The sequence below is a fragment of the Symphodus melops genome, assembly GCF_947650265.1.
Source record: "Symphodus melops genome assembly, chromosome: 9".
NCBI classification, from domain to species: Eukaryota; Metazoa; Chordata; class Actinopteri; order Labriformes; family Labridae; genus Symphodus; species Symphodus melops.
In genome coordinates, this window is record NC_136699.1 from 16,758,006 (window position 1) to 16,779,166 (window position 21,161).

Genomic DNA, 21,161 nt, shown 5'->3' on the forward strand with positions numbered 1-21,161 from the left:
TAGATCAAGTAGCAGCTTGACAAGTTCAAGCAAAGAGTACTCAGAGAAAAGAACACTGTGTGGATAGTGTTAGGTGTAGTACCATAGGAATGCATCTCGCAAATTGTACTCATTCTTCTTCTTGGTGATTAATAGCAGCTGGCATTTAGGTGTTGGATGTAGTTTGTGTGTTAGTACATTACAGACAGAGTTTAAATGCACTTTCATCTGCTCTCCCATACTCTGTCTAATATTGCTCAACTTTTTTATTAAAGGATAGTCCTCAAATCCTAATTAAATTGTGGACCTTTCTTTCATTGAGGACTATGTATTCATACACTGCTGTTCTTCAACAGATTCCTACTGATTGCTGCATTAATGTTACACACAAAATTCTCTTTGTATCATTCTCGTTTTTATAATCCCCTCCCAAAACAAAGTAGCCTAATTACCTTATTATCAGGAGGTTTTTACTTGTAGTCTCGGCCTGCTAGATGTTTTTGCTCTCATTTTGTTTATTTTTTTTTTCTATTAAGATGTGCTGACTTGAAACAAATGCAAATAGAAATAACTAATAAAAATAACTTGTAGGCTCAATGAAATGGGCTATTACAAATTCAAGGGCATCCTTAGGCTATGTTAAATGAGTGTTTTAAGATAAAATATGATGTTACATTATTGATCCCCAGAGGACAAATTCGGCCATTGCGGCAACAAAATAGAGAAGTAGGTACACAGAAATCAAAAAGTCAAAAACAGAATGGGTAAGACAAATACAAATACAGTAGCAATAGGACAAAGAAACTGGACAAAGTAACCTCCCAAAGAGAAAAGTTTTAAATGAATGTGGTCTTCTTGTTGAAAGACTCCTCGCCCTTCTGGGTCCCTTGGCCTGCATCTGAGACTTTGACCAAAGAGGTCTAATCTGTCTACAATTTATCAGTGTACCTCACAATGCATCCCATCACAATAAAACGCCATGGAATGGGAATAATGCCAGTAAGGCTAGCTTTTTTAATTCATGTATAATTGATTTTGAAATTCCAGTAAATTACACATTCAATCGTGTAAATTACATCCAATTAAAAGAGAGGACTGTTTTCTGTCGAGAGGTAAGCTGAAGAAAGAAAAGATCACCGACCACTAATGTTACTCAATTTAGGAAACGGGCAGCAAATACTTGACAGAGTTTCGAGGTGTTTGGCCTCTCGGCGTCTGTCAGCGGCTGAAGAAAGAACAGGAGGCTTGGAGTTGCCCACCTCAGCTCAAACTCAGTCCACATTACAGTCTATATGGTAACAGATCACGACGTCATTTACGTTTGACCTTTTGGCTATCTTACAAATGAACTATTTAGCTAACACTAGCCTTCAACATTGAGGGGCTGGGCTGCAGCTGCAGACGGACGCGACCATGACTCCTGAGCAGCAGCTGGTCCTGCCGTCTAATATCACCCAGAAAGTGCAGTTAACCTACAAGCTGTTTTTGCTGGAAAATGCCCGGAATACACTTCTACAAGAACTGAACAACTTCACCAACAAGGTAACGTTCAAACTTGTTTCTCATTATTGTATTGTTGTTACATAATAAAGTTAATAATTTCTGAGAAAGAAAAAAAAAAAAAAAAAAGCACACAGGCCACGTGGTCAAGTGAGCTGCTAGCACGAGCATAAAGTAGCCTAATAATAAGGCAAGGAAAGTTAACTATGATGCATGTTACTATTGTCAGGATCATTTAATATTCATGAAGATAATTTATATATATATATTTGTAGTAATGTATATAATACAGACACATGCAGTGTCATGCCTACAGTAACAATTTGCAGCACCTAGCTGGGTGTTAAGGAGTAAACATTTGTATGATTTAGATTAACATGAACAATCTTCCTTTAATATAAAATATATATTTTTCACTTTTCTTGCAGGCCTATGAAGAGGTGAAAGGTTTCCTGAATTCATCTATTCCCACCAGTGTTTTCAGTGATCTTTCTATGACTTTAGATTCAAAATGTCGTGCTGTTGACAAGCTCTCAGCTTCATTAAAGGATCTCACATTCAGTAAGTTGGAAATAAATCACACAGTTTAAGCTTTTAATGTCCCACTGCAGCTAACCATGTGTTAGATAAATGAATAAACGTTTATTGTTTTCATACAAATGTCATTTGCTGTAAAACTTGATCGCAACAAAACTCTCATTCTGCTTTTGTCACTTTTACAGAGTCACAAGTTTGTTGCAGGAACGAAGGAACGACAGACCGTCTGAAGCCATTCAAAGACGAAGAGATTCAAAAGACAGATGTTTTTAAGTTTGGGCCCATGTTGCAGAACTCCTTCATGGCGAGCTCCATAGCAAAAGCAGTCCAGGTGCTTGGAGGCGCACTGTCCCCACAGCAGTTCAAACATTTCCTCATGTCCCGGCCTGCAGCGGTCCAGCAGGATGACATGATATGCAGCGTGTCATCCAGCGATAACTGCACAGTTGCGGCTTCAAGTTCATCCCCTAACTTAAAAGAAAACGTATTGTTTTTTGAGGAGAAACAGTCACCAGATAATGTGATCATTGCACCTGCCGCCATACGGAGTCCTGGGATTAGCACTGAGATGCTGCCCCTACTACTTCCTCCCATACAGGCTATTCTCCCAGAGATCAGTAACTCTAAACCAATGAAAACAACACGGCTAATGAGCTGGGGATGTGAGGAAGATGTCCAGGTGCGACACCAAAAACAAACATCCTCTCAGCTGCTGCACTTCCTCAGAGCCAAAGCTAAAAACATGGGTGCACTAGAGGTCACTGTCATGGAGTGGAGGGAAAGCATGAGCGCTTCAAGTTCTCAGCTGTCGATGTCGCCTACAATCCAAACACAAAGCTACCAGTTCAGACAGGTTGTGACGGATGACCTCATCAATGCACTGGCTCCAAAATCGCTGCTCACCGACATTGATGACCATGCGCCAGTCTTCAGAGTGAAAAGAGTGGAGTCAAGTGGCTCTCTGACCTACACTTGTGTGATTGCAACAAAGACTGAATTATGGGATATTGGAGACATCTTCACAGGGGTGGGACAAGAGGGCTCTGAAACGCAGCCCTTTGAAAATGAAAGTTGTGGAGATTTCATGACCCGGGTGGAAGATTCCTGTGATTACATTGATTTGAAAACCCGGACTGACAATTTCGCAGAACCTGAACGTGGGAGAAATCTTAACGCTGTAAAAAGGCCAGCCATAAACGGTATCACAATGCCTGAGTTCCAGACGCGGAGATTTGAGGAGACTGAGGTTGTGGTGTCTCATATTGTCAGCCCAGGCAGCTTCTACATCCAACACACTGACTGCATCGCAAAGCTGCAGACCCTTATCACAGAGTACGTCCTTCAGTACAGTTAAAACTCTCTTGTCTCTCTTTTCTCCGCCCGCCCCCCTCCTTGCGATTCCCTGATTACAACAACCTATAGAACCACTTCTCCCTTTTGTGTTCATTACTGTTTTCTTTGTAGTTTTTCTTTTCTTTTTTTCCCCCACATTTCTGCTTGTCATTATGTATATTTTTTTTCTCATTCACAGCAGCTGGAAAGCTTGTAGTTCATATGCTGAGCAGAACTGCATTCCAGACATTGGAACTCATGTAATGGGCTGGTTCCCCAAGCAGGAACAATGGTGCAGAGCTCAGGTGACCAAGATATGTGGTGTGAGTGGAGGTGGGTCAAGTTTGGTCTTTTTTTTTTTTTTTTTTTTTTTTTTTTTTTTTTTTTTTTATGAATTTGCAAATACATACCTCTAGATGGTAGCAGTGCATCTTTTCTTGCCTATGGCCACTTGGGAATACCTTCCAGGTTGTTGTTTTTTTTTTTGTTTTTTTTAAAGCTCAACCTGCTTGCACTCTGTTGTCTTATGTCAGATAATAATGCCGCTGATGATGCTGGGAGAGGAACATCCATCAACGTGGAGGTGAGGCGGCTGGACTATGGTGACACTGCTTGCCTGTCACTTTCAAACATCAAGGAGCTGACCCCGGGTATAACTGAGCTACCACTTCAGGCTGTACAGGTTTCACTGGCAAATGTGAGTGGCTACCTATCAATTATGCTGGCTTCATATTTATTTTTAGGATTTTGTACTTCTATTGATGCCAGTTACAGAAATGCCTCTGCACTTATCCAATACATGTTCTTTTTTTAAACTGTAAAAAATGTCATTAAACTGTATGAGGTCAGCTCTATCGCCAGACAACCACATAAAATTCCCACCAATGGACACGCTTAGATTGATGGTTTTATCTCTCTTTGCATACATGGAAGTGGTTAATGTACTGTTCCTTGTTGTGAGAGTGTAGACTCACTTACAGAATTGGCGATTGTCCACACGATTAGTCACAGCCTTCTCTGTAGCTGATTGATGAAGGAAATGAATTATCTCACTTCATGGTAGTTTTTGTGCGTTTCCTCCCCCCGCCACCCTAAGGTGACTCCTTTGAATGGGAGTGATTGGCCGGAGGAAGCTGTGGGCTGGTTCCAGGCGATGGTTCACAACAGGACGCTTTATGCCAGGCTCTACCAACAGGGACCCAAAGTCACAGTCGAGCTGTTCCTGGAAAAAGGAAAGCTTGGGGCTATGAGGTACTTAAGTATGAAACGGGGTCAATTATTTTTGAACTTTAGATTTAGTCAAATGGTGAAAAGATTTACTGTCCTATTTAATGTTGTGTGTGTAGTTTTTTTAGTGCTCTCTTTGGAGGAATGATGTATTTTGTTAAACATGGATGTTGTACAGTGACTAAGTATGTGCATGTGTGAGTCCTTTTGTGATGTTTATGTACGATGTATATGTTATGATTTCAAGGCAGATAACTGCAAAAAAAAAAAAAAAAAAGGAATGTTATTGTTTCAGGAGGGGAGCATCTCTGTCTCTGCGGCTGGCCGAGAACGGACACGCAAAACATAAAAAGATGAAAAACGTTGCCCCATTGAGGAAAAGTAAGTTTGGACACTGTTTTGCCTAAATTGCGCGTCTTACAGCAGATGGCAGTGTAGCCTCTGTCCGACCAGAGCAAGCACTCGTTTTTCATTCGAAACATCCACACAGTGTGAGCCGACTCATTTTCACTCCACCTCTTGTGTTTTGTCTTTTGAAGGCGCAGCTCAAATGAAAATGAAGAAACGGGACTCGGAGTGGGAGAAATACCTCATCTCATGCTACACTCAAAACAGGAATTAAAAAAGCATGTCTGATAATCACTGATTACTTCTAGAGATTGTAGCCTTGATGGGTAATAGAAATCTAACCATAAAGACATTTAATTGTTCTTAAAAAAGAGATGGGGGGGGGGGGGGGACACAGACAAATGGAGGTTTGATTGACCATCTGTAACATACAGTGGAACTCATATGACATACGGCTGTGGTTGTCACAGTGCAGTACATCAAACATTTAAAGGTATTTGAATGAAGGTGTTGACAGTACATGACATATACATGTATACATGAAGTAGCATGCATCAGTTTTTTTGTGTCTAACTTTGGAGTTCTGTCTGCTCAATCTCATGTTTACCTTCATCTTTGAACTGAAGTCATTTCCTTTTTTTTCCTTTTGAATTCTTTATTTAGTCTTAAATTGTTGCTCGTGTTTCTGGAGCATTAACAGAAAAGTCGTTATATTTTTTTACCCACCTTTTTATGTAGAAATCGTCTACAGGGACATAAGAGTTTAAATGTGGTGCGTGTTTAATTTTGGACATTTCCTTATGTTCTTAATAATGAGCAGATCCTTTAAAAGCAGGTCATTTTTATCGTAGCCACTGGAGAGCATGCGTTCAATAAATGTACCTGCCCTCTATTAAGTCACACTTGATTAGTGTTGTATATGTGTTTCATTTTCTTTGCTTTACTTTCTTTTAAATTCATTTTGAGAGCCATGTTGTCTTGGTTGGCATTCAGTAGTTGTAAAATGGCATCTATAATTTTGAATGAATACATCAGTTGCTTTCTTATTAAAAAAAACAAACGTTGCCTTCAGTTGAACGCCTCGTGTCTTCGTGTTGTGGAGTCGTTCAGTTTTTATAGAGAAAATGTAAATGAGGGTTTAGTTCATTCAAAGAATTAGCTGGCCACCCTAGCCCTCCCACTATGTTTGTCATAAGTGACGCAGAAATACTTAATCCACAGAGCCATGCTGTGGGTCATCTGATAGTACATGACAAACGACCACTTTGTGTTTTCACTTTCCGTCTGTTGATACTGTAAATGATTGTGTCAGGGGAGAGTACAAACTGAAGTCCCAGTAATAAAGCTGTGCTAAAAAGATTGATCTAAGAGGATACAGATACACTTTGCAATCATTATTTTGATTGTATGCATCATTTGGTTAATTCTCTGGCACCCATACTTTATATCTAACGGTAGAGACCCGAATGTGAAGCTTTCATTCGAAGGACGGCTTAGTAATATTGTCCTTTTTACCAGTTAGCATGATTAAATCTATAATACTCAGATATCTAAACAAGTATACAAAATTCCCATTTGGAAAAATAAAATTCTTACAATATATTCTACATGTATGTTATTAAAAATCACCATGAGTAAAATGACAGGACTGATCTGAATAACATAATTCCTCCCTTTCATTTCCCCGTACATCAGTTTGTCTTAGTTGAACAGCTCGAGTGTTTGCTGGCTGAATCTGCAAACCTGCTGCTGACTCTCTTTCTGCCAGTGACAGTGCCTCAGGTCAAAAGCTTCCTTCACTTCCCTGCTCTGCCAAGCACAATAAATAATGCCACAGGCTCAGGCCTTTTGTGTCCACACAGATTCCTTCTTTTGCCTGGGGTAGGCGGAAATCGAGGCGTTTGATCTGAATTCTAAAGAGTCTTGTTGCAGCCCAATAAAGGCCGCCATTGTATGTAAATAGTTTATATAAGAGCATATGACTGCTACGGTGCAGGGCAGTGGCTAGTGGCGGAGGAATGATTAGCATTTTCCTAACGCGCTGTGTCCTCAATCCAGCCTTTCGGCTTGCTAAAAAAACACAATATTTTAAATAATTTCTTCTTGCTTTGTACACATTTGTGTGTACCACCACAGCTGAAGGTAAAATCCATGTTCTGTCATTTACTTCTGTTTTATACTAACACTGGATGAGGAAGGAGGTCACATCTAATGTGAGTGATGGCTGAGGGATGCCCCAATGCTCAATTTGACATATTTTATTTGTCATTACCCTTTTTTTGTAATAGAAATATCTTGATGAAACAATATTTGAAGAATGTGTTTATTGAAGTCTTTATTTGGTTAATCTGGTGAAGTCCTTCAGACAATGGAGGTCTCTCACTTGCTTAAAAAAAAAAAAAAAAAATCATAATGAGATGGATGTCTTGCTGGTTCCTTGGAGAAATGTGCTGGCAGTCTGTCAGTCTGCAACTGGGCTGTAGGTCAGTTTGGGAGTACAGTATAAATACAGAGCGAGCCAATCACGTGCCTCCAAAAATCTTTCGCAATTGGCTTCGTTGTGTTGTGTCTTGTGACGGTGCACGGCGGCAGGCCGTCACCCCTGCTTTTATACGGCCAACCGACTTCTAGGCAATTCTTTTCTGTTCCTTACTCTGCTAAAACCAGCTTGATGCTCGGGCCTCATCTCAAGATGGTTATCTTTGGACCCGGCACTGCTTACGCTGCTTGCACCGCCGGCTGAGCCTGGTAAACCTTTGAAATATAATGTTGCAAAAGTTAGACCATAACTCAATTATAAATAGTTTTATGATGACAACAGCTTTAATTCATTTCAACTAAAAATGTATCCCTACAAATATGACATTTGTTTATCGCTAAAAGCTAAGTAATGCATGTTAAAAACATTATTTAGCTATCATGGATTTAGTTTAACTTTGTGTTGTTATACATAAATGTTACGCAGGAGAGATTGCTTAGCTTTCAGCGATGTAACATCGACTCAAAAAGTAAACTTTATTCTTTACAGACCTGGAGTCCAAAATGAACTGGGGATCCTTTTATGCCGTGATCAGCGGCGTAAACAGGCACTCTACGGGTATTGGACGTGTTTGGCTTTCTGTCATCTTCATCTTCCGCATCCTGGTGCTGGTGGTGGCAGCTGAGAGTGTTTGGGGAGACGAAAAGTCCGGCTTCACCTGTAACACCCAGCAACCCGGCTGCAACAGCGTCTGTTACGACCAGTTTTTCCCCATATCGCACATCCGCCTGTGGGCTCTCCAGCTCATCCTGGTCTCCACCCCCGCCCTGCTGGTGGCCATGCACGTTGCCCACCGACGCCACATCGACAAGAAGCTCATGAAGAGGGCCGGACGCAGCAGCCCCAAGGAGCTTGAACAAATCAAGAACCAGAAGTTTCAGATCATCGGAGCCCTGTGGTGGACTTACATGATCAGTATTATCTTCAGAATCATCTTCGAGGTGGCGTTTCTCTACATCTTCTACATGATCTACCCTGACTTTAAGATGTTCCGTTTGGTGAAGTGTGACTCCTACCCGTGCCCCAACACGGTGGACTGTTTTGTGTCTCGACCAACAGAAAAGACTATTTTCACCGTGTTCATGCTGGCAGTGTCTGGGGTGTGTGTGCTGCTAAATGTGGCAGAGGTGTTGTACCTCATAGGCAGGGCCTGCAAACGCTGCTTCACAGGCTCTGAGGATGAGTCCAAGGGAGCCTGGATAAGTCAAAGATTGTCTTCTCACAGGCAAAACGAAATCAATCAGCTGATAGCAGACCATTCTCTCAAGTCCAAGTTCACTGTGACCAAAAAGAGCCCGACTGAGAAGAGTGAAAGGTGTTCTGCTTTCTGAGACTCTCCAGTTCCCTTTGAACTAACCAATCGTAATCCCTGAGACAAGTTTGCTTTGTCACCATATACTGTACATAAGATCACTGTCAGCATACATGCAGATTCTGTTTATTTATCATCCAGGCAGTCCCTTATTGATGCATCTTTTCTGTTTTGTTTTCTGACACTAGCTGCTGGCAAAACTCATCTAAACTATTTGGAGCCAGTTATGAAGGTTAAAGGACCATACCAGTGTTTTTGCATGTTGGGGCACATTTACTAAAAACATAAACAGTTGCTGCTATCAACACTTAGCTAGTGGTTAGTGGTTTCATCTGAATGTAGTATGAGAAGCAACTTTGTCAAGGTGCAAAGTAGCTTTAGCTGAAAGAACACACTGTAAAAAGTGATTGGACATTACAGTTAAAATATCTTCTTCACAGGTGGTGAGTCGGTGCATCAGAGACAGGCTATCGTTGCAAATGAGCTGTGTTTCCATGCTTTGGTTATTACAATCAGTGCCTATCAAGCAAACATTCATCGGGGAAGTGATAGCTAAAAGAGCAGAGTAGCAACTTGTGTCGGAAAAAACCTTGAATAAATAAAAGAAGAAAAAAAGTGCCAAGCAGTAATTTAATCTAGTCAGTATTTCTGGTAAAGCCTGCAACAGCACGGATATGCACTTGTATTTAAAGAAGCAATGGTACTGTAGAGACAAAATGCTGGTAACAAAGTGAATTTTCTATTTATGTTAAGTATTTGTTAATATAAACCATATATGATTCTTGGCCGGGTCAAAGCTGGGTAATGCAGAAAAGAGAATTTATATGAGTAAATGTCATTAACAGCTCTACACTACATTACGCTTCCATTTTATTAGACACTTTTAGTGATTTGACTGTCGCTTTGCTTTATGCAGACAGCTGTGACTTCTATACTACTTAACATACGGCTATTGAGATTTGACAGTTGGTGCTAGAAAACCAAAGAAACCATTTCATTGGATATCATTACTCTTCCACAAGTTATCATCTGAACATGTACAAAAATGTTTTACTTAACAAACGTAAGAGTTGTGTGGACAGCGTAGTAGGAGTGGTGCACAGAGGTCAAAAGTTGGTGATTTCAGTGACTTCCAATAGGACACTTGATGATATCATACAATTACACTAAATATTTTAATCTCATTTCATCTTCACTTGATGACTTGGTCACTTTAAGAAAGTTGTGAATCCAAGTACTGTACATATATGATAGGGTGTGTAAATACTGGATTCTACCTACTACTTTAGATCATCTTTTTTTTGTTTGAAATATATTTATTCATAACACACATCCATGGCTGGTGCCTTCACATTCCTTAGTGTCTTTCTGTTCCTGAAAATGGAATTGGCCTTTCAAAGGTTTCTGTTTATGCGATTGTTTAATTAAGAAGTGATTTATATTGAAGTGCATTCAAACCCCTCATGTTGACATTTATGTCTGAATATAAAAACATCACTTTATATTCGGGTCAGCAATCCATTGATGACTTGGGTTGAAACTCTATGTGAACAGTGTGTAATATAAAGAAATAAACTGCCTGATCATTCAATGTTACAAAGCATTATTTAGCCAACATCTTGTTATGGTTTCTTCATAAAAGGGTCAAATAAAAAAATCTTTTACAAGATGGTAACCTCAGAAATTAAATAAACTGTATTTTTTTCTGTTTTAATACTTGTCCTTGTCGTTTCATGATGTTAAAACTGACTCTCTTCCTTCCTGTCACTGTGATTTGTAACTTGAAGATGCAAATGGGTGCTCATCTCCAAATCATGCCCCCCATGATAGGAGCGACCCACAGGCTATATTTAGCCTCCAGAAGCACTTGTGTCCAGACAGACTTAGCAGACACCGTCATTGGCCAGCTGCCGTGTCAGTCAGTGTGAGAAGCGAGTGGAGGGGCTTTAATAGTTTACATTAGGAGAGAACCTGTGCCAAATTTAACCACAGGAGGGGGAGGGGGGTTTGAGTTGAGGGAGGGCAGGCTGGACATGGTTGAGAGGGTGTCCAGCAGGTTACGTCTGTGTTGTGGTCAGTGGAAGACCCCGGGGCCTGGATTTTCAGGATTTGAAAAACAGACGATAGAGCCGGTGGGTTTGTTGGTATGGAACGGAGGTTGTGACAAGAAGAAGTCCACTTTTCCTGTCCATTCAAGGGCATCATCCAGGGGGGGGGCGCCCAAAGATCAGCTTGGAGCTGAGGCCTGTCAGCAGAACAGGCTGCTTCATGGACCCTTGAAGAAGAGTCGTGCTCAACCCCAGGGGATGTATAAGCTGACAAGGTGGGTAACTGTGACTCCTCTGGAATCATTTGTGAATTTAGACTTTTGTATATTTAAGTTCTTACACGGTTTCCATCTCAAACAACCTAAATAATGTACAACTGTTGGTAAAGGCTTTTGTTTGTGTTTACAGTCTCTTGTTCGGACTTGTACGCTGTTGCATTCTTGAGAAAACTTTCTTTTCCTTCTCAGTCATGATTGTATATTTTGTCATGGAAGATAACAGTCTTAAAAGGGACATTTTATAAACACATGTTTCTTAAAAATAACATGTCCGTCTGTAGTTATTTTAACACCCAATAAATTTATATAACATATCACCTGCTGCATTTCAGCATTTAACAGGAGTCATTCTCTGAATCTGCTGCTGTGCGACTGTACAGCACATCCATCAGATGTGACCTTTTTTTTTAATACCATTATGTACTTCAGGAGCTGACAGTGCTGACATTACTCAACTGTTTCAAATTTGCACTTCCAACATATCTGCCTGGTGTTTGATTTCCCCTTGTGTGGATCGTGTTCTTGCGACCCGGGGTCCGTGAAGGCCAGGAACTACAGAATCATTACTGGAACCTTCCCCCCTGTCCGCACTTGCCAAATATATACCCTCCTAAAGTAAATATAATCCTGTCTGCGTCCACGTGGAAAAAGGCCAATAGCCTACCTGCTCGCCAGCAGAATCCCCCACTTGTACAGTCGGTTAGCAGCTTGGCTCCCTTGTGACTCTTCTGAGCTTGGTAAGAGCTGTTAGAATAGACTAACGACCTTTCAACACTGGCTGAAGTTTAGTTGTTCTCATGTCATGTATCGTCTCTGTATACTGCTCTGAACATGAGTTAAAACAAAAAACATCGATCTTTGGTCTTTTTTTTGCTCCTCCAGTTCAAGGTCTGAGCTCACACTGCCATGGGGGACTGGAACCTGCTGGGAAAGCTTCTGGAGAAAGCCCAGGAGCACTCCACTGTGGTGGGCAAGGTTTGGCTCACCGTCCTCTTTATTTTCCGCATCCTGATCCTGAGCGCAGCCACAGAGAAGGTGTGGGGCGACGAACTGTCTGGCTTCACCTGCGACACAAAACAGCCTGGTTGTGAGAACGTGTGCTATGACATCACGTTCCCCATCTCTCACGTCCGCTTCTGGGTGCTGCAGATCATCTTTGTGTCCACGCCGACGCTGATCTACCTGGGACACATTCTCCACCTGGTGCGGATGGAGGAGAAGCACGTAGAAAAACAGAAGGAGAAGGAACATGCACACAACTCAGACAAGCTCGGCCTCATTGTGGATTCCAAGCACAAAAAGGCTCTGGTAAGGGATGAGAGAGGCCGAGTACGCCTGCAGGGGGAGCTCTTGCGCACATATGTCTTTAATGTGATCTTTAAAACCCTGTTTGAAGTGGGATTCATTGTGGCTCAGTACCTCTTGTACGGCTTTGAGCTTAAGCCCATGTACACATGCGACAGACCGCCCTGCCCAAATGTTGTAAACTGCTACATATCCCGACCCACAGAGAAAACCATCTTCATCATCTTCATGCTGGGAGTGGCTAGTGTTTCTCTTTTATTAAACCTCATAGAGATCTACCACCTGGGCTTCACAAAGTGCCGCCAGGGCATCACCTTCAGTAGACGCTATCGGGCTGCTAAAAGTCTCCGGAAGGAGCCCAGTGAGACCTCTGTGCCCTTTGCACCTAGTTATGACGAATACCTCCACCACCAAGTCCAGCCGGCCTACCCACCTGTCCCCAGCTACAACCTCTCCCCTCTTTCTGATGGCACGGAATCGTCCTTCAACCCATACCACAGCAAGGCGGCCTACAAGCAGAATAAAGACAACTTGGCGGTGGAGAGGAGCAGCAGCAAGCCAGAGGAATGTGACCTGAAAGGAAAGAAGGGAGCAGGATCGGCCCCTGGGTCACCTACGCAGGCCAGGCCCGGTCGCGGCACCAAACACAGCAACAACAAGACTAGAATAGACGATCTGAAGATATGAGGAGGTTTATGTTTCTCTGAGGGGTCTTAAATCACTGCGAGGGGATCGGATGTTTGGACTTATGTACACATGCTGAGCCGAGTCCCCTCTTTAAGATGGCACTGATTTGACTCATTCCACTTTTGAAGGGAGTGGCATTTTGGGAGTTCACGGTGAAGCTGCAGAGATGTGTACAGACTGATCACGTTCAGTAACCACCTTTCTGATGAAACAGAAATGTGCAACTAAGAAGTGTCCTATGATGGGGCATTCTTTTTAAAACCAAATGTGATTTTACATCAGACTGTAGCATTAATGGTGAGTTGCTCACTATTTTTGGCTAAACCATATTTTCAATCAATGTCTGTAAGTATTGTTTTTTCTTTAAAGTGTTTATGTATGGTATGGGTCTTCTCACTTGTCACTTTCAATTATAATACAAACTGTTACAGCACTTTTGTACAGAAATAGTGCCTTCCATAATAATGCAATAAAAAAAACCTGATGAAATGATGTGCAAAATGTAAGGAGGTGAGTTCAAAAAGTTGGCAAAAATATTGTAAAAGTTCAGGCAACAGTACAGTGCAAAAAAAATAGATAAATAAATAAGAAGGAGGACACTGATTTTGCTATGCTTACTCCTCCATACAGGCCTGTTATCACTGATTATGTGACAAAGTGAACAGAATGTTGCGTGTGCTCAGATTTCACATCCAGCATTTTTTTCTGTCAGTGTGAATGAAAGCACAAATGTATAATGTTGCCTGTGTATAAACTTTGAGAACAGAATCCAGGGTGGAACTCTCTCATGCTGACCTCATTTAAGGAAATCAGATCGGATGAATAGTTACATTTCACTTCCTTTAACTGTTTTGAGGTCATCTAGCATAGTTCACTTGCTTAGACTTGAAGTGCAAAGTTGTGCAATCGCTGCCAACACATTGGACGCTGGAAATACTGTACGTCGTTCCAGGACGCGCCTCAAAACAGAAATTGCACTCGTCTCAGGAGTTCCCACATTTGTACTCTCTCCTTTCTTTTTTTTTATTGCAAGTACATAATTATAAGCACATTGTTTTGTTTATCGTTGTTTATATCTGTGTTTGTGTCAATTGTTTCGTGTAAAGCACTTGGTGACAAGCATATTTGTAAAACAGCTCCAAAAATAAATCTGTCTTAAATTTGCAATTCAAGCAGTGCTTTTATGTTCTCAAGTCTTTATCAGAAGAACTTTCATACTGCAGCACATGTTGTCACTGATTTGATTATCCTGAAACAAATAAATCAACATCAACAGAGGAACAGAATTGTCAATAGAGGTGCTATTGATTTTGTAAAAGGAAAAGCGTCCTTATAGTTACAGAGACTTTTCCTAAAACTCTCTGAAATTCTAATCCGCATGGAGTAGTTTGAGTCAGTGTATACGCCAACATTTTACGCTGCTAAACTCTGACACGCTCGAGCGGGAATAAACATGTTGTGTGTAAAGTCTCCACATGTGCACATCACGCACTCATCTTTGCCAGGAAATCACAGCACACAGCTCTGGAAATCTTGAAGTTAACGACATGACGGAGAAGCTCTCTCATACCTTTGGACTGCCACATTCATAATATTCTGTCAGCGCTGGATCCACTGAGGGAAGAACTTTTTGTACTTTGGTGTATTAAATAACAAAAGAATATGATTTTTGGGGGAGCAACAAGTGACCTGGATTGGAGATATGATTGAGTGAGGTCTGGGCACACGGCTTTAGTGTGCCGTGTTGCCAGAAAACTAACGTTTCAGATCTCCAAACAAGAGTCAGGAGTGTTATTTATTTATAATGCATGGCTCCATAAATCAGGAAGTGGACAGAAATAGACTCTTTTCCTGAAAAAAAAGTCTACTCCAAATCTACTCATAGAGAAGAAAATAAAACAAAGGTTTTTCCGTCATATTTTCAGACATACATCATGGTAGAGACTGTTAGAATGATCATCTTTGAGTAAAGGGCTATATGTGTTTTTGAGACGCTGACAGATGAATAGATATGAGTTATGAGCACTTTGAAATGAAACCCTTCTAGTGTTAAGCCAACATTTTCAACTGTAGCTGCATCAGAGCGTCGGGCCAATATACAAGACAAACTGAGAAACATTTTTCAATGAGTTATCTATTTTACAGATATAAAATATCAGACTAACAGGGTGAATTCATCTAAAGGTGTCTAGTCTGGCTGAGTAACACGGCGTAAGCTTGTTTCCAGAAGATGAGATTCAGTGGTTTATCTATCATTTCTTCAAACAGTTGTCGCTTGAATCCCATCTGACTTTCTTTAACATGCGCGCAAGATGATTTCAATATAGTGTGGGACAAAACTTCATTTTATTTTTGTGGCCCTCATCAGAGATGTACCGTACATATTTTTTTGGAACACCCAAAACAATGTGTCAACGTATTTCTGCTATGGCTTAACATGCACAAAGAACTCCAACCTTAATCAGAGCTTTTAATAGAACGTGAACCGACCGATGGATCTGATATATCCAAGCCATTCTTTTTGAATGAACCAATAAATGTCACTTTAGTTCGACATGAAACATTGAACTTTAAAGTGAAAGGGACAGCTGCTGTTGGACGGGGATAAATAATGCATGCTCTTGACACATCATGTTCAAACTCTTATGACTGTTACAACACTCACTAAATAAATATGCACAAGAGCTCCCTCCCTTTTTTCCAGACCCTTTCCTCCTTTTATTTTCTGTACTAAAAATGGCAAAGATTGCATTACTTCAAAGGTCACGGTAATCATCTGAGTAGATACTACTCAATGCAGTTAGTATTTGAGTAATTCTCAAATAAAAAAGTAACATATTTAAAACAATTTGTAATGGGAGAAGTGCTGTATTGTTTGAGTTCATAATAGACAGAAAATAACTATTTTTTAATACATGGCTTTACCAATAACTACATATAAAGCATGTTTAAATGTGATAAGGATGAGTATATGTTTGTATTTGAAGATAATTTAAAGGATTTGTTGCAACGGTTTAATCTCTTTGTTTTCTTCAACCTTTCTTAATTATCTTGTCAAAAACACCTGAACAAAGATTTGGTGAGAATGAAGTGATCAGACTGACACTATCAAACACTGCCTGGGCTTTAGTTCATGGTGGATATCATTTATGGTGACTGGTAGTTTACTATATCATATATTTCTTTCTTTTTTTTTAACAGTGCCGTGAGGCTTCACACTATCTCCCACAGTCCTCTACTGCCCTCTTTCTTCACTTTCACCCAAACACTGACATGAAGCTCCTCTGACGGTTGTGCCTGTCGTCATGCCATCTGCTGGGCAAAGAAAAGAGAGCCACCTAGTTACCTTATATAATTTTAAAATGCAGTGACAGTTTGAAGTAACATCTTTTGAAAAATATGAATATGTCTGCAGTTTGTTTTGACATCTTCCTATGTATATGTCTAATCAATTCTCAATATGGATTGTATTTTCAGACAGGCAGCACAAACAGAATAAAACATGAACACATTTTATTACAATGTTTTAATCCCTGAGTCAAGTTAATGTTCTTCTCTCTCGGAGTCTGTTTTTCATCACACTCACACTATGCACCTAACCTGCTAATGTGACATAAGTGACAGAGCCAAAAGCAAAGCCTGCCCTTGCACTAACTTTGCATCGCTGCAAGAGCGAGCTGATGAAATATCACTCTGGGAGAACGCTGAGCTTCTGATGTTTGCTGACTGAATCAGTCTAATCGCTTGCAGGCCTGTCACCTCATCATCAACACCAGCTCTGTGAAACTAAACTCAGACTGCAGCGCTCAGACACCAAACTCTGCGGCACAGAACAAACAGTGTGGGAGCGCAGACGCTCACACATCACAGAGGAGAAGTGAACAGGAATCAGATGCTGACATGGTTTCTGAGGCAGAAAACGTCATTATGGCTCGGCATCTGTCGCTTCTCGTCTCAGTTTCCATATTGTGTGGGAACAGGACGACTGTCTGCTGCCACCATGTGACAGCGCAAACACTCTGCTCAGGTCAATAAAGTGTCTCCTGTACTTTCACCTCAGTTTCATATAAAGCTCGTCTTGTTATGGCGACTTGATTGATGCACTCTTGAGCAGGCCTGGGTAAGGTCAGGGTAATCAATTTAGGAGCGCCAACAATATAAAACATTGAGCATTCTGCTGTTGAGCATCACAAATGAGGTCATCAATTTTGATCGTTTTCCATGACGACACTTTTTTGCACATCAGACTTGTTCATATTAGTAGAGTTGGCTTCAGGGATAAACACATAGACATCTCTTTATCCCAGCACACGTTCTGGTTTGGTGTGGCTTACATAGCAGATGAACAAGAAGTCCTGACCTGTAGCATATTGAGCTGTGTGTGTGTGTGTATATGCTTGAGACAGATTAACTGACTTCTTGTTGTTCTTGGGTAAAACTTTGAATATTTTTTTAATTGGTTTGTGTTCGCATCATTAAAAAAAAAACTTTTTTTGAACGACAATAAAATGCAGGAAGTGATGCACGGGTTTTCATGCACTGTTGCACACATGGACAGCGTTTAAACGTGGAAATCTTCAATGCGTGTTTGTGACATTGCAGAATTAGCTTTATTTAAAAAAAAAGGCTTTAAAAAAATACTGAGGAATTTAATATTCTTTTAACTTTATTCACCTTTGTATTACACCAACTTGACAAACATCTATATCCATAAATCCCAAAGGATCTATCAAAAACATTGCTTTAAATACAACACCTCACATTAAGTTCCAAATTCAAGAACTTTAAAACAGAAACAAACAAAAAAAAAAGGACATGTTTACGAGGACATACAGGTGAATCGAAACCTTTCATTTTCACCCTGAATGGAACAAGAAGGTTCAACACATTACAGGTTTATTTGGGAGCTGAAATTTCAAGGGACAGAATAAACACAACTTTCAGATAGGTTGTTGAGATTTTAGTCATCAAGTCCTTCATTATGACACATTACAGGACACACGGTGTGCTAACACCCACCCATAACCCAAAACCTCGGATAGTTTGTGTTTAGAATGTCAAATCTTTCAATAAAAGGACTTAAAGCAGTGAGCCAAAAGGAACCTTCAACAAAACCCTTCCAAATACAGTCCATCCTCTTTACAAAAGGTACATCTCAGAGGACAAAAGACAGAAAAAAAAAAGCAGGCCTGCTGAGGCTGGTTAAAAACACAAAAACATCATCCACTACACTTCCTGATGCCAGGGAATAACAAAGTGCTTTCTGGTTTTAACCTCAGGTTAAAGCTTAAGCACAAACCAGGTCTCCTAGCTGTCTGATGGTAGATGGGGCTGCTTATGCTGCTATAGCCCATGGTGGAGAGTGGGTGAGAGGCTGTGGATCTGTGCCCACGTGTCCGTCCGTCCGTCCGTCCGTCCGTCCGTCTCCTCCGGTTTGACGGGCTGATGACTTAGAGCCTTAATCGTGCTTGCCCTTCTCTTTAGGCGTGCCTTCGTTCCAGGCAACATAAACAAACAAGGCCAACACCACGTGCACAGCGAGCACCGCAACAATGGCTGCGTAGAAGTAGCTGTCCGAGCTCGACATCTTCATCGAACCTGCGACGAGGAGGCAAAGGAGAGTTAGCAGTGATGACGAGCAGCTGCAGAAAATCATCATCACTACAGCTACACAGCTCACAGTCTTTGTCTAATCTGATCCAGCAGGTCACCAAAGCAACACACTCTTATTTCATGGGTTGCATGATTACATAAAAAAACACACAGATTTATACGTATATGCAAAGCAGCTCACCTGCTTAAACATGTCATCTTACACCAGGAAGTAATGTTGGCAAAGATGTTTTAGGTGTTTGACAACAGTCCACTTCCAGTCAAGTTGTGTGTGCAGTCAACTTCTTACTATGTGCAACTTCTAGGTGTGTCGTATGAAAGCAATATCACACTCGAGGTGGTGCTGTTGTACCGAATGTCAGCACAGCTGCGATTGGATCAGAGGCACAAGGCTGCAGGATGCAGTGTTGTCGTCCCATCTCCGCTGACTCTCAGTGAGCAGCAGGAGCTCCCATGTGATGGGAGGTTTCCTGCTTGCACAGAACTGCTTAATGTCTAATTAATTAATTATAATTATACAGGAGGAGTTCTATGACAGCTCATATATACCATTAGACACACTGGACATGGTTACTGTACTCAAGAAAACTCACTCCTACAATGACAGAAAGAATAGTTTGCCCATGACTTAGAAATAAGAACCCTCATCTGTGTAAATAAAAAGAGAAATAAAATGTATTTGACCCAGTTTTATAAATAAACATGTCAATGTTTTATATGATAAAATCCAACGACATAAACAACAAAAACTAACACGTTGCTACATTACGGGTCAGTTGGTAGAGTCGTCTCTCAATCGGAAGGTCGAGGGTTCGATCCCCTCCTCCTGCAAGCAACATGTCCAATGTGTCCTTGGGCAAGACACTTAACCCCCCCCTTCCAACCAGCTCAGGAGCGCCTGCAGGGGGGCTGCTCCCTCATTGAGAGTAAACGCCTCATTTCAATAAAGTCAATCATCTTCTTTTTCTTCTTCATGGAGCAGGCAAAATATTTTTCTCCTAAAAATGTAACAACTTGTCATGTTTTGGTCTCTTTTTTGGCATTTTATTACATTATTGACCAGTTATTACATTTAGGGTTTTGTTACATTTCCTTTTTAATAACATTTTCAGGCTCTAACATGTTCCTACTAACACCCAATGTGAGGTCTTTATTACATTCGTGCAAACTTCCTCATAGCTGGGGGGTTTTTGGTTTTTAACTTTATTGGTATTGATGCGGTTTATGTTCCCTTTTTTTTCTGGAGCTGCTGTAACAACCACATTTCCCCCATTGGGGGATCAACAAAGTTTATCCTGAAAGCTCACCTTCAAAGATGTACGCCTTGGATGCGAAGTAGAGACCGATGGGCAGCGTGACCATCAGGATGGTGAAGAACAGCAAAGTCTTGAGGGCTGAAACCAAGGAGCTTTCATTCCTGCAGAGGAGCACATGTATAATGTGTATTATGTGTCAGCCAGTGTAAAGAAACACATCACACTGGGTGGATTGTTTTGTCCAATCTCCCAACATACAGTATAGTCACTAGCAAGCTACAACACTAGCTATAGTTAGCTGTTTGCTGAAGGTAATCAGCTGATTTCTCACCCTCTGTAAGAAGATGGCGGCTCCGCAGCAGCGTCTAAAGATGTTCTCGAAGAGCCGTCCATTGCTGGGGTGATATGAGACGAAATGACGGATAAAAACGGAATACGTGAAGGGAAAAATATATAAAACAGCTTGCTCAGCTTGTGTTGTGTTATCAGCGCCGAAATCCTTTCTTCCGCAAAGGATCACGGGACCGTCACATGACAATGTGTGACGCTTGGAAGTCTCGCGAGGTCAGACTTGAGTGCAAAAAGCCCACTTCACGTCCTGCTGAAGTAAAGCTGGTTTAGATGAACATGAGCTCTTAAACATTTCCGTGCATTATCAAAGAAACTATGAACATCAAATTAATGTCTGAGCTGTTTTTGGTCATCCTTTCATTGTGTGATTTTAGACCCAGGGGAACCAACTTTGTTTTCCTTTTACATAATTTCAGAAGCAATAGTAAATTTAAAAGTAGTCAAACTGCATTATAAACAATGTAGGCATCCTTATGAATGAATTACAAATAACCATTTTGATGTCCCCATGCAACTATTAATTTTTGTTGCTATGATTTGGCTCATATGTGACTATTGATGCACACCGCATTAAAAAAAATCCAATGTTATTGTCAACTAGTGATTTATATTGTACTCTTAAGTTGAACTTTTCAAAATAACTGGAAAGCAAAGAAGTTTTGTTTCCAAAAATGCACATATTCACTTTGATATTTTTCACAGAACTATAAAGAAAACGTAAAAAAAAGTACAACACATCAACACTGTGTCCTTTACATTGTTGTGAAACTGTCATTCAAAAAAAACAAAAAACATCAAGGTTTTTTAATCAGTCATTCAATCTTAAATTACTATACTTTTGGCCCTGAT

General features: G+C 40.8%; 4 protein-coding genes across 5 annotated transcripts; 3 read left to right on the plus strand and 1 right to left on the minus strand.

Annotated features, from left to right (window-relative positions):
* The first annotated feature begins 1,218 nt into the window (after nt 1-1,218).
* On the plus strand, nt 1,219-5,309 carry LOC306829707 (uncharacterized protein). The gene is made up of 8 exons (XM_079352841.1): nt 1,219-1,521; nt 1,908-2,040; nt 2,202-3,348; nt 3,548-3,681; nt 3,882-4,045; nt 4,445-4,599; nt 4,871-4,956; nt 5,115-5,309. The coding sequence occupies exons 1-8, from the start codon at nt 1,393-1,395 to the stop codon at nt 5,195-5,197; spliced, it is 2,031 nt and encodes a 676-aa protein (XP_079208967.1). The 5' UTR covers nt 1,219-1,392; the 3' UTR covers nt 5,198-5,309.
* A 1,234-nt stretch (nt 5,310-6,543) lies between these two features.
* On the plus strand, nt 6,544-10,632 carry LOC306829122 (gap junction beta-1 protein-like). Of its 2 annotated transcripts, none has more exons than XM_079352001.1 (2): nt 6,544-7,065; nt 7,952-10,632. In XM_079352001.1, the coding sequence occupies exon 2, from the start codon at nt 7,966-7,968 to the stop codon at nt 8,791-8,793; it is 828 nt and encodes a 275-aa protein (XP_079208127.1). In that variant the 5' UTR covers nt 6,544-7,065; nt 7,952-7,965; the 3' UTR covers nt 8,794-10,632. The 2 variants fall into 2 exon arrangements, with proteins under 2 accessions (XP_079208127.1, XP_079208126.1); XM_079352000.1 differs by lacking the exon at nt 6,544-7,065 and adding an exon at nt 7,319-7,671.
* Nucleotides 10,633-10,805: 173 nt separating this feature from the next.
* Nucleotides 10,806-14,259, plus strand: LOC306829475 (gap junction alpha-3 protein-like). The gene is made up of 2 exons (XM_079352521.1): nt 10,806-11,097; nt 11,983-14,259. The coding sequence occupies exon 2, from the start codon at nt 12,007-12,009 to the stop codon at nt 13,090-13,092; it is 1,086 nt and encodes a 361-aa protein (XP_079208647.1). The 5' UTR covers nt 10,806-11,097; nt 11,983-12,006; the 3' UTR covers nt 13,093-14,259.
* Nucleotides 14,260-17,740: 3,481 nt separating this feature from the next.
* vma21 (vacuolar ATPase assembly factor VMA21) lies at nt 17,741-20,522 on the minus strand. The gene is made up of 3 exons (XM_079352631.1): nt 20,293-20,522; nt 20,013-20,122; nt 17,741-18,690 (listed from the first exon to the last, which is right to left on the minus strand). Exons 1-3 carry the CDS (start codon nt 20,352-20,354, stop codon nt 18,551-18,553), a joined length of 312 nt encoding a protein of 103 aa, XP_079208757.1. The 5' UTR covers nt 20,355-20,522; the 3' UTR covers nt 17,741-18,550.
* Between the last annotated feature and the right edge of the window lie 639 nt (nt 20,523-21,161).